Source organism: Peromyscus californicus, unplaced genomic scaffold (genome assembly GCF_007827085.1).
Source record: "Peromyscus californicus insignis strain IS unplaced genomic scaffold, ASM782708v3 Scaffold_18__1_contigs__length_77618521, whole genome shotgun sequence".
Classification (NCBI taxonomy): domain Eukaryota; kingdom Metazoa; phylum Chordata; class Mammalia; order Rodentia; family Cricetidae; genus Peromyscus; species Peromyscus californicus.
Window position 1 is genome coordinate 74,946,243 of NW_026294480.1, and position 18,044 is coordinate 74,964,286.

Sequence of the window (18,044 nt, forward strand, 5' to 3'; positions counted from 1 at the left end):
GATAGTCGGAACATGGTCAAAAGAATGACCGTGGGAAACAATGCCTTGGGGGACTGTGAGAGAGGCTCCAGGAAAAAAAGGCAGAGGGCCTCAGGTGCATTTTGTTCCCGGGATTGTTCTTGGATGTTTTCATGACTCCTGTGACAAACATGTACATGTACTTATAAGACATGTTTATTTTTTTGGATGTCAGAAGACAGCTATAAAACCCAATCTGGTCAGTATGCCCTGAATCTGGATATGCCCTTCCGCCTTGCTTTCCTGCTTTTCCAGATGTAATCTATAGTATGTGGCAGGAAATTGTGTTTAAACTGGTCTGTCCTGAGAGAGTTCTTGGAAAGGGCTGCTCTGTTAACATTTAGTATATGCTTATTGGTGTTTATTTACATGTTTTTCTGATCATATTTTTTCTGAACTCAAACAACCTTCTTTGGCTCATTGCTTGATTTGTTTTATTAGTGTATAAAAGGACACTGAAATTGAACTAAGGTTTTCTACAGCATTAGACTGTAGGCCACCTCATTCTACCAGGTCCTTAGATCCCAGGTCCAACAGACAAGATCTGCTCAGGTTAGCTGAATAGTCAACAGATGATATATAAACATAAACAGTATTATCTTAAGTAAAAGCAAGTTCTCCGGCTGAGGAGAGACTAGCCTTGTATCACAGTATCGTGTGCTCAAAGAAGAAAATGAGAAGTAGCAGTGAATGCATGCTTCCTCACACTGATCGTGCCACTCAGGTTCAGAGTGGACTTGTGACCTACTTAGCTAACGGAGACTTGAAAATTACTTGGAAGTATTCAAATAGTTTACTGAAGATCAAAGGTTAGGAAACACAAAAGCGTTAGAAGGAAACATACTATAAATTACTATGAGGGCACATCTGGAATCAACCACGACCCAAGCATCTGGGTACACCTGTGAGGAATTAGTCTCCACTGGGTCATTTAAGGTGGCAAGACCCATCCGAAGTCTGGGTCATATCTTATCATGACAGTTTGCATCAAAGGGCACAGAAGAAGGAAACATTTGCTTTTAGGCTGCTTGTCCTCTCTCACCGGCAAGTTCACCTATCCGGCTGCTGAGACATTCCTTCACTGGCCTTGGAACCTACTTCTCCTAGAGTCCAACACGGACTTAAGATCAGCTGAGATACCCAGCTTCTTTAACCAAACATCATATTCTTGGTCTTTCTGTCAGGAGACAGGCATTGTTGGACTGGCCAGACCACAGCATATAAGAGCCATAATAAATCTCCTTTTAGTATACATAGATTCATTCTATCAGGTCTATTCCTCTCGAGAATCCTGACTACTACAATTACCAAGAGAATATTCTTTCTTGAATATTTATATGAAATCACTGTATATTAGCATGCTATTAGCTTGATAGTGATATATTGACCAGTTTCTTAAATTTAATCTACTATGAAACCAGTAACTTTTTCTAAGTCACCTACACTATTGGCCAGTACCATTGGTAGAGACCTTGAATGTAGTTTATTATACTTAATGCTTTGGAAATACATTAATTTTCCTAAATATAGGTCTTCAAAACTGTATTACCAGAGCCTGGGAGAGCATGGAAAGATTTTCATTTTACTTATTATATACCTCATAGTAACCTTATAGACAATATAGATAAGTTTATTTTCTATGTAACTTTCAGAATTTTGACTGGTTTGTTTTAATTTCATGTCTTTCTTGCTCCTTTTCTTCCTTCTCATTTATATTTAATAATGTATCTTCAATATTTCTGAAAGCTGACTCAAATGTTTCCTGAAATAATATATATAGGTACAAAATAAAGAGATGTTATATTCATTAAGATGTTGGATTGGCAAAATGGCTCAGCAGGTAAGAGAACTTGCCTCTCAGCCTGATGACCTGAGTCCAATCCCCAGGAATGCACATAATGGAGGAAAGAGAAAACTGACTCCTGAAAGTTGTCTGACTTCCATAAGAATGTTGTAACATGTACCCTCCCCTGCACAATAAATCTAAATAAATAATTAAAAACTTTAATTACTATGAAGTTTCATAAAGTTAGCTATTTCAGTCATCTCATTTCTCAGATGATAAACCTAACATGTTTTACTTTGCTATTGTCTAACTCATGTATTTCCCAGAATATGTTTGTTGCTAAGGTGATGAACACAGTTTTCATGAACAATTTGGGGTAAAAGAGAAGTAGTGATTGTAAGGATTCTGTCCTTAATTACATCATCCCAGCCTAAAAAGCGGGCGGGCCCTCTGTGCATCCCTCTCTTTCCTTTCTGCTCCTTCCTCCCTCCTCTCTCTCCCTCTCTCTTTCTCCCTCTCTCTCTCTCCCCTCCTAATAAAGCTCTAAAAAGGTAACTATGGATTGTGATTTTTCCGATCAGCACTCTCCTCCACCAGCATGGCTGCTGCAGGCGGCAGCCAGCCATGAGCAGCACGCCATTTAACCAACATTGGTGCTGTGACTCGGATACACCACCGAACACTGAAGACCTGCTATGACCGCTGCCACCTGCCGCTTCTTCCCCCATCCAGCAAGACCGCGAGACCACGAGCATGCATGCATCCTGTTGTGCTCAGATCGTGACCCCCAGAGAGACCACCAAAGACGAGCAAGCTGGAATGCAAAAGCAAGGTTTAATTCTGGATATCCAAAAGCAATACAAGCCTAGGCAGGGACTTCGTCCAATACATTCAAAGCAGTGGAGGCTGGAGGAAGTGCCCGCCTGTCTGCAAGCTCAGTTTTTAAAGGGAAAAATCACAAGGTTACATCGTTTAGGGGTGCTAGTACGGGTACAATTCTGATTGGCTCGCTTCTAGGGGCTTTCTAGAAATCATGGCTTAATCTTACTTCTAAGGGAGTGGTTGCCCGCCACCATTTCTCATTGGCTGCCCTCAGGTGGGGGCATTTTTATGGTCAGTTACCCTGGAAACCAGGGAGAGGACATTCCATAGTCCGGCAGGCATTACCTCGTGACTACCTTGTGACTCTGTACTTTTACACTTCCTGGTTTCTGGAATCTGAACTGACTTGTTTCAGTAACTATTGGCCTATTCCTAGAAGGAGAAATCTTAGGCCTTAGTTTTTGGGTGAAGGCATTTTGGTCTTATTTCTACGATGGCTCATTTTGGTCTCACACATCGCTCGACGCCTCCGCTGGACCCCTATGCAGCTACCGCTGCTGTCACCACAGTGAGTATGCTGTTCTTGTGACTGTAGTCTGAACTACATTCTTTGCAACGGACACCCCAGGAGTTGTCCTTGGGCTGTACTGGCAATGGCAGGCACATTTTCACTCCTGACAAGGGGGTCAATGCTGTCTAGGGCTCAACGGTGGACCAACTGCAGTACAGCTGCAGCCCTTCCCATCCCTTGACGAAGAGGACCCATGACTTGAGCTGATTCGTAGATTTCTCTCCACTCTCAGGGACACCCGAGATTCTAGTCTGATCCCAGTTTGTTATTTTAATTTTTTATTTTTATCTCGGCTACAGCCATGAGACAAAGGGGTGGATAAATTTGCCACCTACATTGGCGGATAGGGGTGGGCACAGCGTAAACCTGGCCACATAACAGCGTAAACCTGGCTGCATAACAGCGTCGTGGGAACTTCTGACAGCGAACAGACAAATAAGAGTTACTTTATCTCCAAGCTTTTTGCTAAAGTTCTAAACCCTTCTCCTTCCCCACTTCTGCGTCTGCCATGTGCAACCTTTTCTGTCTGACTTCCACCGGCAGTGGGCGGGCTCAAATGGGCGGGCTTGGGCGGTTTCTATGACTCGCCCTAACTCACCTTAACTCCAACCACTCATTCTCAAACTGCCTTGGGAAGCACAGACGGGTCTGGAAGCAGCTAAGATCCATACAAATAAGTTTACAGTAGTCAGGATGGCTCTTAAGGCAAAAAATCAGCTTATAGCCTCAGACAAGTCTTCCAAAAGGATCAGTTTATAGTCTGCCTACTGGCAGATCTTCCAAAAGCTGTCCTTAAGCCATCAATCATCAGGAAAAAAAATTCAGGACTTGGAGTAAAATCCGTTTCTTGTTCCCCAAACCTCCCTGACTAAAACTTAAGCATCTGGAGAGCAAGGCTCCTGACCCCACAGGCAAAAGAGTCATCTGTGGCATTTAAGGTGTGCCAGGGTGGAGATAAAAGCCCAAAAGCAAAATTGCCAAGTGCTGGCACTCACTGACTTCCAAAAGCTGTTGGGTCCCTGTTTTAAGTGAGGAAAAAGGCCACAGGCTAGCAAGGGCCCTGCCAGGCCATCGACAGCCTTGTTAAAAGTGCCGCCTAGAAAGACAATGAGTCAGCTGACTGCCCCCAGGCACCAAGATGGTATGGTTACATCAAGCTAAGACCTCCAACAGACCTAGGCTTGGCTACAGACATGGCAGGGAACCCAGAACGCAGCAGAGAAGCGATCCTTTTCCTTCCTTCTGGACACTGGAGCCACTGACTCAGTCCTGGGAGTTTTGGGATGTCACCTCTCCTTTATTCTTGGGTACAGAGGACAGCCTTACCACCTCACCAGATTTAATTGCACTTTCAGAGTTACTTAATGAAAAAAAGATTTCCACCTAAAATAAGAGCTCATTGCTTCACTCCAGACCCACTGCCTGCGTTTCTCACATGCATGCAGACAGGGCCCTGATCTTTGCCTTGTCCCTAATTCCAAAAAATAAATTCTCATGCACCACAAGATTTTCTCTTCCCAGTTCCCTGTTCTAACTCACTGTTCAGCTAACGGTACAGGACCACCACAGAACCGGAGTCCAGAGATCATCAAATAAAAAACTGTAATAGCTAAAAGCATCTTGTCAAACAAAAAGTTCCCAGCCACAGCCAAGAGGGATATGTGTCTCCAGAGCAAATGGATGACAGACACCATTCCACAACGCCTGTCTACCTTGGAAAACTCCCCTTCACCATTCTCCATTCCCCCAGAGCCAACTGACGTCCAAGAGTTAGCTTTTTGAGAGGAACAATGCCCCTAGTCCCATCTACCTGCTTTTTTTTATAATAAGGGAAAGTCTGGGATGTAAGGATTCGGTCCTTAATTACGTCATCAGCCTTCGACAGCGTCCCAGCCTAAAAAGCGGTGGGCCCTCTGTGCGTCCTTCTCTTTCCTTTCCGCTCCTTCCTTCTGTCTGCTCTCTCTCTCTCTCTCTCTCTCTCTCTCTCTCTCTCTCTCTCTCTCTCCCCCCATCTCCCAATAAATCTCTAAAAAGGTAACCATGGCTGTGATTCTTCCAATCAGCACGCTCCTCCATCTGCATGGCTGCTGCAGGCGGCAGCCAGCCACGAGGAGCAGCGCCACAGCATAACCAACAGTGATAGCTGGCTTAAGTATGGAGAGTGGGATGGAAGGGAGAGGTTTTTTGAGCCACATATTGCTAGTCTGGGACCCCCCAATTCCCATGCCTGGCAAATGCAAATCGATAATGATTTATTTTAGAATGGTTTTTCTTGCTGCCCAGATTATGTTCTAAACATGCTGGACTGTAAGTCGGAGGCACCAAGCCTTTCTCAGGACATCATATGTCCCTAAACAGTTGCCAAAATGTCAGGCATCGAGTGGGATTCAGGAAAGGGTGATCATTATCATACTTTGCATGGAAATGCAGACAAGGGAATAAAGAACCCAAGGAGTTCCACAAGAAGAAACCACATGGATAAGGTCTAAAGTTGAGAATGAACAGCCAATACAAGTTAAACATGGCCAACTCTGAAGCATGTGTGAGGAGAGTGTGCTAACTGACAGGGAAAACTGGGGGTGCTTGGGAAACAGGGCATAGTAAAGTGGGGGTACAACAAGCTACTTTAGGGTTCTGGGGAGGAGAGGGACATAATGAAAACTGTTCTACACATGTTAAATAATAGTAAAATGAACAAAATTCACTATAGTGACTTGGAGAGGAAGGCTGGCTTTGAGAGGATTTTTGAGACGCTGTTTACTGGCCATGAAAAGGCCAGACAAGACTAAGGAATAAGAATAGGCAAATAAAGAGCTCAGAAGGTTCCATCTTTTAAGGGTTTATGAATGATGCTTGTGTATGCAGAATAAGGCAAGAAGGGAGGAAGGACAAGCCACTATCACAGTGGGTAACTCAAGGAATGTGGGCCGCTGGACATAAAATGTTGAGGGAAGGCAAACACTCAGCTAGAAATGGAGAGGTACAACAGGCTTGACAGAGGTTGTAAATTAAACCATGTGGACAAAGAACAATCAGAGAAAATGGGCTTGCTTTTTGCTTTCTTTAATTGTTTCATATTAATAAAGTATAATCGTAGTCACTGTAAGATATTTGGAAAATACAGGTAAAAATTAAAAACACTCGCAAACTCACCTTCAGAGATAAACCCATAAAGCCTCCACAGTCTATGCCCTTCAGTATTTGGTGGGTTTTTTTTTATTTGCATTTTTTTCTGTAATGGTCTGTGTATGGTAGAATTGTACAGCCAGTGTTTCTCCACTGTATCCCACCTCCTAGTAGCTGTTCCTTGCCCAGACACCAAGGCTTCTCCTACCCAGGAAGTTTAGGGGCAGCTGTAGATTAGCTCAGATCGCCCTTAGAGAGGAACACTGTAAACCAGCATGTGAGGGAACCATGCAAAGCTGAATAACCAAAAGCACACTTCACACAGTGAATAGCTGACAGACTGTGCAGGGAATTCTTCAGGAACGCCTGTTAACGTCAACTCGGAATGGTTCTCCCTTTGAAAGGTGAAGATGCTCTTGCAACTTCCAACTACAAATGGAATGGACTGAGATGTGGACCTGGTCGCCAGCTGCTTTTTCTTTAGAAAGTCGCTACGCACACTGCTCAGCACCTTTCTCTCCACAAAGGAAGCACACGAGTTCTTACTTACCCAACAAAAGCTCACAGAGGGCTAAAAGATGGTCAGTGTAAGGCACCAAGTATCAGATGATCGTTGGCACCAGGTCTGTTACACACACTGCTTCAAAGGGGGCTGGGTTGACTAACCACATACTTATTAATCTGCTCGCCCCAATTAACTATAAATCACAATGATTTCTAGAAGTTGTCAAATACCTTTAAAAACCAACCCTTTTATTGATTCCTTACTGGTCTATTGTTAGATCTCTCCTATATGATTTTTTCAGTAATAGTATAGAATATTAATTTTCCATTTTCTCTTATAAACCATATTTTAACAGCTATTTTACATATAAAACTTTGTTAGCATCTTCACTTCATTCCTTACAGTGGATTTCTAGAAGTGGATTTCCAAAAATGTTTTTAAGTTTTCAAAACAGGCTATTAACATGGTCCTAGAAAGCTGGCGCTGGACACCATTTACACTGGGAACGAACAGCCACTTGGGACTGAATCTTTCTGTTAGCGTAACAGGTCATTTAGCGACAGAAGCAGGAATAAAGACACTTCATGTTTCATTTACATTTGAGTATAGAAAAAAAAGAGACACTAAATATAAAAATTAACTATGCTGTGAGAAGTTCCCAGACTCTAGCTGGGCTGAATTAAGCAGGGCTGAAAGAAGTATTATAGAGTCTCACCCAATGGGGAATTGGTGGTTCCAAAGAGAAAACAAATGTGCTGATGGTAGAGAGCAAATATGCTCATATGACTATGAAGATGTGAACACAGACAGGCAGTAACAGCATGCAGAGGACCTGTATAGGTCAAGCCAAATGGGGTCCCGACAGTGAAAGGGGAGCAGACCCAAGACCTAACCAATCTGTAATTGCTAATAATGTATTTCCAACATGAATCAAGACTGCCTTCAGATCACCAATATCTCCTTTAGCTATTCATGATATTTTATTCTCAGGTACAAAGAAAAGGTATTTTTCCAATGATATATTCTACAAAGAATCAAACTGCCATGCTACATAATGCCACAAAATGTCATCAGATTTTCTTGGAAGTGCATTTTACACTGTAAATGCTTTTTCTGATTTTTAAGCGTGGTTAATTAAATAATAAAAATGAAAAATCTTGTTCATAATTATAAAAGTTACTCCTCTAAACGTGTACCTAAGATTCTGAGTCAAGTTAAATTGACTATCTAGTTGCTATCTATATTAGATAATTAGCTGCAGAACTGTCAAATCCCCAATCATAGATCAATAATGAATTTTTAAATGTCTAGGTAATTAGCTTAAAGAGAATGAAGTTCTCAAAATCCACCTTTTCCATTATATAACTAAAGTTAGGAGTTAGAGAAATTATTACGAGAGCTGTGTCTTTGATTCTTGGGCTTAAAAAATAAATCATGGAATTATCCTTCCCACTTCCTTGATTACTGTTAAGTTCCTTTTGCAAGACTCCTTGATACCCATGATGTAAAGTTTCTGTTACATTTGTAAAAGAGTCACAGACTTATAGACAGTGTGGCATTTGGAAGTTCTCACCTGAGTAAAGAAGGGTAGAACTGTGACATGCAGGAAACCCAGTGAAATGGTTGATTAAACAATGATGCTAAGGAATTTGAAGCTGAGTCATCCATACCATGCTGAAAAGTCCTAGGGAAACAAAATTAATTATTTCAGAATATGCAGGAAACATTAACTATGGGGAGCACTGATACAACTTTAGAATTTTACTTAGTTTTCACAAGCCAATTTTTAATAGAAAGTGGTCTCATTTTATTGAGGACAATGCATCCACCAAAATGACAACAAATCTAATCCCCCCTCAAAAGAAGAAGAAGAAGGAGAAGGAAGAGGAAGAGGAGGAAGAGGAGGAGGAGGAGGAGGAGGAGGAGGAGGAGAAGAAGAAGGGAAAAGGTAAATCCAAGAATCAAGAAATAGTATTTTAATGAGTCTTTGTAGAACAATCCTTACACAGGGAAGGTATAGTTATGTCATTATTATTTAATTTTAGAAATTCACACTAAAAAATTTGTCAAAGACAAATCCCACAGAAATTGCAATGAATACAATCTATGTCTCTCAGAACTAGTATTATATTTCATAGGATTCTTATCAACTCAATAAATGTTAATATTTGTAATATCTGCTTAATGTAACAATAAATAACTTATAATTAAATTTATATGTTTTTAATGGCCCAAGAAACCTTGTAAGAGGAACTTAATTGTGAAATGTATAGCATGATGCAAAATATAGAATACTTTTTCCAGAATGTCTTGTCTACAGCTACGTTTTGGAAATGACTAATATTTTTCTAAGTTGGCTCAAATTCAACTATAGATCTAGATCTAATAAGGAAGGATCCGTTACATGAGTAGATAGCTTGGCAAGTAGATAGCTTGACAAGATAAAACATGACTGGACAATCTATTTGCCCACATCAACTCAAGAGTAAAGACTTTATAAATGGAATTGTTTAAAATGGTAGTTTCCATATAATGAGGAAATGATATTGTCTTTTTAAAAATGAAAAATATGATTATATCACTTTCCCTCTTCCTTTTCCCAAGGCAGAGGTCAAAGGATCTTGAGGAACACAGCTCCAACAGATACATCACAGAAGATGGGCAGAAAGGTTGTAAGGGTCAGAGGACTAGGAAGTCTGCTAGCTCTCCTAGAAATGACTTCCTAAACAGATAAGACCTGAAAAGTGAGAATACCAACAGACAGGCTTATGTAGAAGGTAGAAACTGGTCAAACTAGAAAAAAAAAAAAAGTTGAAAAGTAAAAAAAAAAAAAAAGTTATTTAAATTTTAAATAAACGAATAAAACTTGAATGGCATCACAAACTTATTATTAAAAAAAAAAGAATACAGTTCTGTTGTGAAAAAGCCACCCTACCTTCTTCTCACTTCACATCTTGCATTTTGTATTGTCCTATTTTCTAAACTTGACTTTTCCTTCATTGTCTTGAGGACAGGGATTATCTTCAATTAATTATACTTGGAAGATATTTTTTAGACACATAATATATCATCATCTCCTTAAAGCTATTTTTTCTTTAGCTTCACTAAATTTTAGATCAGAGAAACATCGCCAAATAGTCAAAGTCAGGCTATAAATACTCACTCAATGCAGTCCACAGAGGGAACTATAAAGGCAGACAGAGGCTAGCTCAGTTCCAGGGTACCCTTTTCGAAGGGGTCTCTCTTTTGTACCAACAATGAGGAATTTATAGAATGGTAGTGATGTTAGCTGTTAGCAGTTTCACATCTTATAAACAGAGTTCAATAGCAGTAAGGGATGTGGATGGAGGGGATTAAGGATATAATGACTATGATACTGTGCTAGATCAGCAATAAGAACCTAAACTAAGTAAGAGACGAAAACAAGAAATCCCAAGTTGACAGAATGAACAGCAGTCATCCTTAATGACAAAGGTTTAAGATGACAGGAGAGTAAAGGTAGCAGAGACAGCTGTGTGTGGAGGGTAGCTTAGAGGAACTTACAGGAATTTCACTTCATTTCAAATAGTCACAGAGGCTCATGGGCATTTGAAATACATCTTAAGAGAGGCATAGAGGAGGAATGTGAATTTACGGGTCCAGTATATACAAAAGAAGTCTGATTTGAAGATACCCATCTGGAAGTCATCCCATGCGATGAATTCCCCCACTGAAAGAGTGTGAAGTGAAGAGATAGCCAAGGACAGAGCTTTGGATCAACATTTAAAGCATGACATGAGGAAAAGAAGTACTAAAATGAAAGTGCAAAGAAAAAAATCAGAAAAGGCAAAGAGCCAGGAGAAAATTATGTTAGGGAGGCTGGGGAAAGAGAAGATGGCTAACAATGTCAACAGCTGCAGAGAAAGTAAAAAGAATATTCTACTAGAGTTAGTCATTGCATGCACATGGTGGAGGGAGAGATCAAACTGCAGTGACTGAGTGAGTGGCAGGACACACAGTAATCGGATGTGAATGAAAACAGGAAGAAGGCTTCCCCACAGGAGAAGGTCAGGGGCGTGAGGCAGAAGGGAGAAACCACATTTCACAGACTACAGCCATAGAATGGTAGATAAAATTTGTCAGAAGATTATTTGAAAAGATGTACTATAGCTGAGAAAATAAACACATTAATCAAAAGCATATCAAGAGATGCAGTGGTAAGGTGGGATGAAAATATTTATTAAGAATTGATGTGGATGGTATAGTTACCTAAAGACTATGGGTTGAAGCCTGCAGGACCAGAATAAAACATGAGAGGATAAAATGAATGCATAATGGGCTGTATTTTCAGAGAAGTACAGGGCAGGGCTACCTGCTGAGAAAACATTGAATGAGGCAAGGTCAAAGAGATGACCAAAGTTGAGGAATCTGGAAGGAGTTCCCTGTAGTGTCAAATGTTGGAGTTGTCAGCAGGTACAAAAGTACTTAAGTGAACATAGCTGAACAAGTGCTCTTGTTCAGCTATGTTCATATCAGCATTGTTTGTAATAGCCAGAACATGGAAACAACCCAGATGCCCTTCAACTGAAGAATGGATAAACAAAATGTGGTACATATACACAATGGAATACTACTCAGCAGAGAAAAACAATGGCATCATGAGGTTTGCAGACAAATGGATGGATCTAGAAAAAATCATCCTGAGTGAGGTAACCCAGACTCAGAAAGACAAACATGGTATGTACTCACTCATAGCAGGATACTAGACATGAAACAAGGATGACTTGTCTACTACTCACATCACCAGGGAGGCTACCTGGAAAACAGGACCCTAAGAAAGACACAGGGATCGCCCAATGACAGAGAAATGGAATGAGATCTACATGAACAGCCTGGACATGAGTGGGGGTAATGAAAGGCGAGGGTTGAGGGAAAGAGAGCTTGGGGGAGCGGGAGATCCCAGCTGAATCAACAACAGAGAGGGAGAACAAGGAATAGGAGACCATGGTAAATGAAGACCACATGAGAATAGGAAGAAGCAAAGTGCTAGAGAGGCCCACAGAAATCCACAAAGATACCCACACAACAGACTGCTGGCAATGGTCGAGAGACAGCCCGATCTGACCTACTCTGGTGATGGGATGGCCAAACACCCTAATTGTCATGCTAGAAAACTCATCCAACTACTGAGGGATCTGGATGCAGAGATCCATGACTAGGCCCCGGGTGGATCTCTGGGAGTCCAATTAGCGAGAATGAGGAGGGTTTATATGAGCGAGAATTGTTGAGACCAAGGTTGGATAAAACACAGGGACAAATAGCCAAATGAATGGAAACACATGAACTATGAACCAATGGCTGAGGGGTCCCCACTGGATCAGGCCCTCTGAATGGGTGAGACAGTTGATTGGCTTGATCTGTTTGGGAGGCATCCAGGCAGTGGGACCAGATCTTGTGCTCATTGCATGAGTTGGCTGTTTGAAACCTGGGGCCTATGCAGGATTGTTTGGCTTGGCCTTGGAGGAGGGGACTAGACCTACCTGGACTGAGTCTACCAGGTGGACCTCAGTCTGTGGGGAAGGCTTTGCCCTGGAGGAGATGGGAATGGGGGGGGGGGGTTGGGGGGAAGGTGAGGGGGACGGGAGGGGGGAGAACAAGGGAATCTGTGACTGATATGTAGAACTGAATTGTATTGCAAAATAAAATAAATTAAAAAAAAAAGAAAAAAAAAGTACTTAAGTGATAATCTAGTTGTGGGCCTGAGTCTGGTTAGAGACCAACTGAGTTTGGAGGGAACAGACATGCAATGGTAAGGATGTAGGAAGAAGATGCTGTTTAAGGAGGAGGATGCAGTAAAGGCTTGTAAAGAAAGACAGCTTCAAAGGGAGTGACAGCCCAGGATGAAGGACTTCACGAGTCACACATAGAAGATCAAAGCTTATCCCCACTTTTTCTGTATGCCTTTGAGCCCTTTGCATAGGTCCCTATTTGTCCAGAAATGAGAGGGTGCATCATGTAGCACGCCCCCGCCATCATGGTCAGCCAGCTCCATAGCTGATTCCTGATAGAGGATTTTCTGTGTTAAGTGTTCCCTGATACTCTACCTAACATATCTCTTGTCACTGTCTCTCTTTTACTTTGCTTCTTTGTAGGACTTAGCTCTACCTTCAACCATTTCACATTTACTTTTTTCTTTTCTTTTCTTTTTTGTCTTCTCTGTGCCCCTAGGAGAGGGTAGCTGAAGGTTATTGAGAAGCAGTACTTATCACATGTAAGAGAAATGGAACCAAACAGAGTTAGGATCCAGTGTAGACTTTATCATTAGATTTGTAATATTTTTTTGACAACTTACTTAGCCTCTGTTTCCTAATTTGTAGAATGGGATATTACAGTGTGTGAGAATTCTGTGAGCTAATGTATATGAAGTGCTATGTTTCATTGTCAACAAGGGCTCAGAAAAGACAAGGTGCCTCTGTGAGAACAGATGCAAGGTGCTGTAAAAAAAATGCCTATAAATATCTCAAAACTGTTATGAAAGTCCTATCAGTTGAAATAGTTAACTACTTGCAACTTTATCCTCAACATCGGAAAAAAATAATACAGGATCTAACAATAGTGGAATGGTTAACTATTGCCATTTTCTTAAATTTCAGACCAAAGAAAACACAGTATTTAGCTGGGTGTTTCTGTCAGGACATCTCCTCTTTTACTGAACCTACAGATTCCTGGGCCTGGCAGGAGTAAGGTTACTTGACTATATGGGGTGTTATGGCAGATGTTTATGGTCTCAGAGGGGGTGTGATCTGTGTGAGCTTTTAATTCCACAGCAAGAGCCCAAATTAGTTTCATTATTCTGGAGAGTATAAGTGGGTGAAAATTAGTCCATGAGCTCGATGGGGGAATGAGACTATGAATTCGCTATTAGATAACCTCTAATGACATTTCAGTATACAACTAAAAGATACGATATTCTGAATAATTTATATCAGAGCATTAAATTACAACCTTAAAAATCTATAGTTATATTTTCTCCAATAACATAACATTTTATAAACCAAATTTACATACCTTAAAATTGCTAAGTGCTTAAAAATTGAGGCAGAACACATCTTCTCTGCAGGTTATCAGAATGTAAAGAGAGCTTTTTTAGGGAGGATAAGCATGGCTTGTCCTTCCTTCAAGATGGGGCACCAGGCCCCATCCCTCTCCTTCACACCACACTGCCTCCACACTGGCCAGGTCACCACATTTGACATGCTAGCCTAGATTCATTTTCTTTTGCTTCTCTGATCCTCATGCATGCTACTCTCTTATTTTTATTTTATTTTCTTTCCCAACACATAGACTTGTTCTTGGGCTTATGTAATCAGTTGCTGGGATAAAATAAATCCAAGGCACCTCAGAAGTGAGGACAACCAAGAGCTAAAAAGATTTAGCTGCATTTATGCTTGGCTTGTGCCACTTGGAATCTGGCTGCTGGCCCAGCAGAGAGGTTCTCCAAATGATGGTAACAGACTGTACTTCCACAATGGAGTTAAGGCATCTCAACAGAGTGTGCTCTGGAAAGGTGAAGGGATCATGCCAAAATTCTTCCATCTCTGTGCATAGCCCAGTGTCTGGGTCACTAGACACATTCAATAAAAAAAAGAAATCCAATAGAAAAACATTGTCTTGGAAATAGAATTAAGTTAAAACTAAACTATTGAGATAATATGGGATACTAAAAAATATGTGGGCTTTTTCGATGGCCCTACAATCATGAGCAATCATAAATATATAGAAACAGTCCAAACAAACACTTCAACATTGAAATAGCATCCAAATCACTGCTTTATTCTTTTTTTTTTCAAGTGTCTTCTATAAGTTTGAGGCTAGCCTAGGCTATCAAGCAAGATCTTGCCTCAAGAAAAAAGAAAATAAGCAAGATATATTGGCATACAACTTCATTACAGAACTTGGGAGGCAGAGGTAGGTGGATCTCTGTGCTGTGGAACAATCCTTTTCTATACTATGAATATGTCTTACTCTCACTGGTTAATAAAAAGCTGACAGTCCAGTAGCTGAGTAGGAAGTTAGGCAGGAAAGTCAAACTGAGGATAATGGGAAGAAAGAGAGCAGAGTCAGGAGAAATGCCAGCCAGCCGCCACCGAGCAAGCAGGATGTGTGAAAACGAGGTAACAAGCCATGAGCCACGTGGCAAAGCATAAACAGAAATATACGTTAATTTAAGTGTAAGAGCTTCCTAGTAACAAGCCTGAGCTATTGGGTGAGCATTTGTAAGTAAAGTTCAGCCTCTGAGTTGGTTATTTGGGACCAGGCAGTTGGGACAGGAAACGTTCAATTACATCTCTGAGTTTGAGGCCAGCCTGGTCTACATAGTGAGTTCCAGGACAGCCAGGACTACACAGAGAAACCCTATCTTGAAAAAAACAAAACAAAATAAATAAATAAAATGAACAAATAAATAAGTAAATATAATAAAAAACATGTTTTCTCTGGGGCCATATGATGTTTAAATGTCAATGTGTAAGTGTCAAAGTAAGACACTTGAGTAGAAGAAGGTAGTTTCCTCTATTGCTCAGGCCACGAGCTTGCAATTCTCAGCACCGTGATATTAAAAAATGACAACTTTAAATTAGAAAACAACTAGCAAAATGCACAGTCCACAGTAGGGACAGGATGAAAAAAGGGGATGAGTAGAGAAGTTGTCAGGCCATGCTTAGAGGAAAGGAAAATGGATTTTCATGTCCATTTGTGAAGAGCATGCAGCCAAAGGCAGGCTGGGAAGAGCCATAGGCATCTGGTGTGGAGAGAGGCAGAACGAAACGTCACGTACAGCAGAGCCAACCAGAGGAAGGTTCAGCATGCAGGCCATCACCAATGCCCAGCCATTTCCCATGCTCCAGTCTATTAGGACCACATACAAAGCTGTAGTATTTTTCTATTTTTTCAAAGATATTTCCCAAGTAATATTTAGATGGAAGTATACAAATGCATCCATCTTATAAACAAAATTGCTAGGATAAGAAACTTTTTAGGAATCATTTGGATTTTAAAGCACGTTTTTTTGTTTTTTTTTTTTTCAAATTTAAAATATTTTTACTTCGAGTCAATACTTTTTCTACCGAAGACAAGTTCTTGCTATGTGGCCCAGGCTAACATAAAACCTGAAATACTCTCTTCTTAGCCTAAGGCATGAACCATCATACCAGGCTAACCTAAATTCATTTCAGCAGCTTTACTTAGATATGTAATTCAAATGTCACAACATCTGAATGTTTAATGTATGCAATAAAAGTTTCTATTGTATTCAAGAGTTGTTTGACCTTCATATCCGTTAGCTCCCTCCTTTCCGCTCTCCTTTATCACTACTGATTCCTGTTTCTAAGATTTCCTATGCTTGGTGTTTCTAATGAATGGAATGCCTGTTCTTTTAAACTCAGCATAATGCTTTTGTGGTTCATTTTTGCTGTGGCATGGTTCAAAATGCCATTTAATTTATACTGTAGGATAGTATTCCTCCATATGCTTATGCCGAGTCTTGTTCATGAGAGTGGGGGTTGTTTCTACTTTGTGCTACTGAGAGAAGTGCTGCTATGTCAATTCCCATAAAATTTATATTTATATTTTTTATTTATTGTGTCAACATGCATTTTCATTGCTGGGTCATAAGATCATATGCTTAAAATTTCACTTAAGCATATGCTGTACTCAACATTTTAAAGAATTGCCTGTTTTTCAAATTAGGTCATTTATTCTTGAGATATAAAAAAGTTTTAATTGAAAATATGTCATTCCCTTGAGATTATGAAATAGTTAGAAAAACGATAGGCTAAGTTCATAATCTCAAGGACCTAACATTAGCATGGCTTCTAAGCAGAGCTATGAATATACAACATTGGCATACTCTGAAATTTGATGACTCAAAAGCCATAGGCACCATATCAAATGAACTCTAACATGAATCTACATCCTTCCCTGTTCCCTATGATGCTAAGCTTTGACTGTCATGTCAACATTTATACTGAAATTCCGCTGTTCTTTGTTACTAAATGTTGGGCCTACCAACTTACAGCAACTTCCCACAATTAGGAGTTTTGCTATGACAGATCAAAACATTTTAATTTTAATAGTCAGAATGTATCAATCTTTCCTCGAATTGATTGAGAGCAGCTTAATAGCTCACTGTGGTGTCCCTCACATAATCACAGGGCTATGGAGGGGACAGTGTTTTGTTTTAACAGAAACTCATGAAGACAAGTTTAGGAAAGAACGAACATTTTTAACATTTTTGTCAGGTTTCATTCTTCCTGAACAGATTTTAAAATCATGTATCCTTGCCCTGGGATGTAGTGGTCCTACACTAGGCTCAGAATGAACACACTTTCACCTTATCTGTCAGAACTACTTGAAACAAAGGCATTCCCCTTCTTACAAGGCATGTCATGCCAAGGGACAACAGCAGGCACAGTTCACCAAAATTCAATACCGTCAGCATCCTATTGTTACTTCTTCTTGCCCAAGTCCTCAAAGCATGTGGCTTAATTTTGATCATGAGTTAGAGATGAAAGTTTTTAGAATGCTAATAATATGACAGCTTCATATCTCAGCGTGTAAGGCAGCTTGAAAGCCAATAGGATTTTACAAAACACACATATCTTCCTAGTTGGTGAAGAACACTGACTTGTAGACGTTCTTTGTCACAAAAATCAAAATACATTTCAAAGATTTGATTTATATTCCAGGAAAACAACGAAAAGTGAATCAACATGAATCGATAAATTTGTGAAAATTTTGGCACTGAGAACTTCCAAAACCATGAAAATGTATTTAGACTTTTGCTCATGCATGTAAGCGACATAGGCCTATGTTTTATATTAAGAAAATCTAGAGGCAGTGTTTGGAACAAAATGTTCCACAATCCTGGTTGAAATTAGCAATTTAAATTTGTTGAGTGAGGTTACAAATGCACAAATCACAGAGATTTGAGAACTTGCATAGTTGTTAAAAATGTATCAAAAGGCCATAGGTTAAAAGTAATGAATGTATGTTTCATTATTATTATTATTAAAATATACAATCTGTGATCATAATTTATTTGTTTTACAAATGCATTTGGAGGTTAAAATTTTTCAATTCATCTGTGACAAACCATGAAATTCAATATTGCTCACCGTGACCAATCCATGAAATCTGTCAACTTTGTTCCTGGTTTTCACAAGGCCTTTTTCTGAGAT

At 40.2% G+C, this 18,044-nt stretch overlaps 1 protein-coding gene across 6 annotated transcripts in view; it reads right to left on the bottom strand.

Annotated features, from left to right (window-relative positions):
• The window catches only part of Kiaa0825 (KIAA0825 ortholog), a 433,759-nt gene that overhangs the window by 286,247 nt on the left and 129,468 nt on the right, over positions 1-18,044 (bottom strand). For all 6 annotated transcript variants that reach the window (XR_008219664.1, XR_008219665.1, XM_052743698.1 and 3 more), the window contains one exon: positions 8,402-8,512. Coding sequence is in view for 4 of the 6 variants with exons in the window: in XM_052743698.1 (XP_052599658.1) it covers positions 8,402-8,512 (111 nt within the window). In the remaining 2 variants the exon portion in view is untranslated. The remainder of the gene's footprint in view (positions 1-8,401; positions 8,513-18,044) is intronic.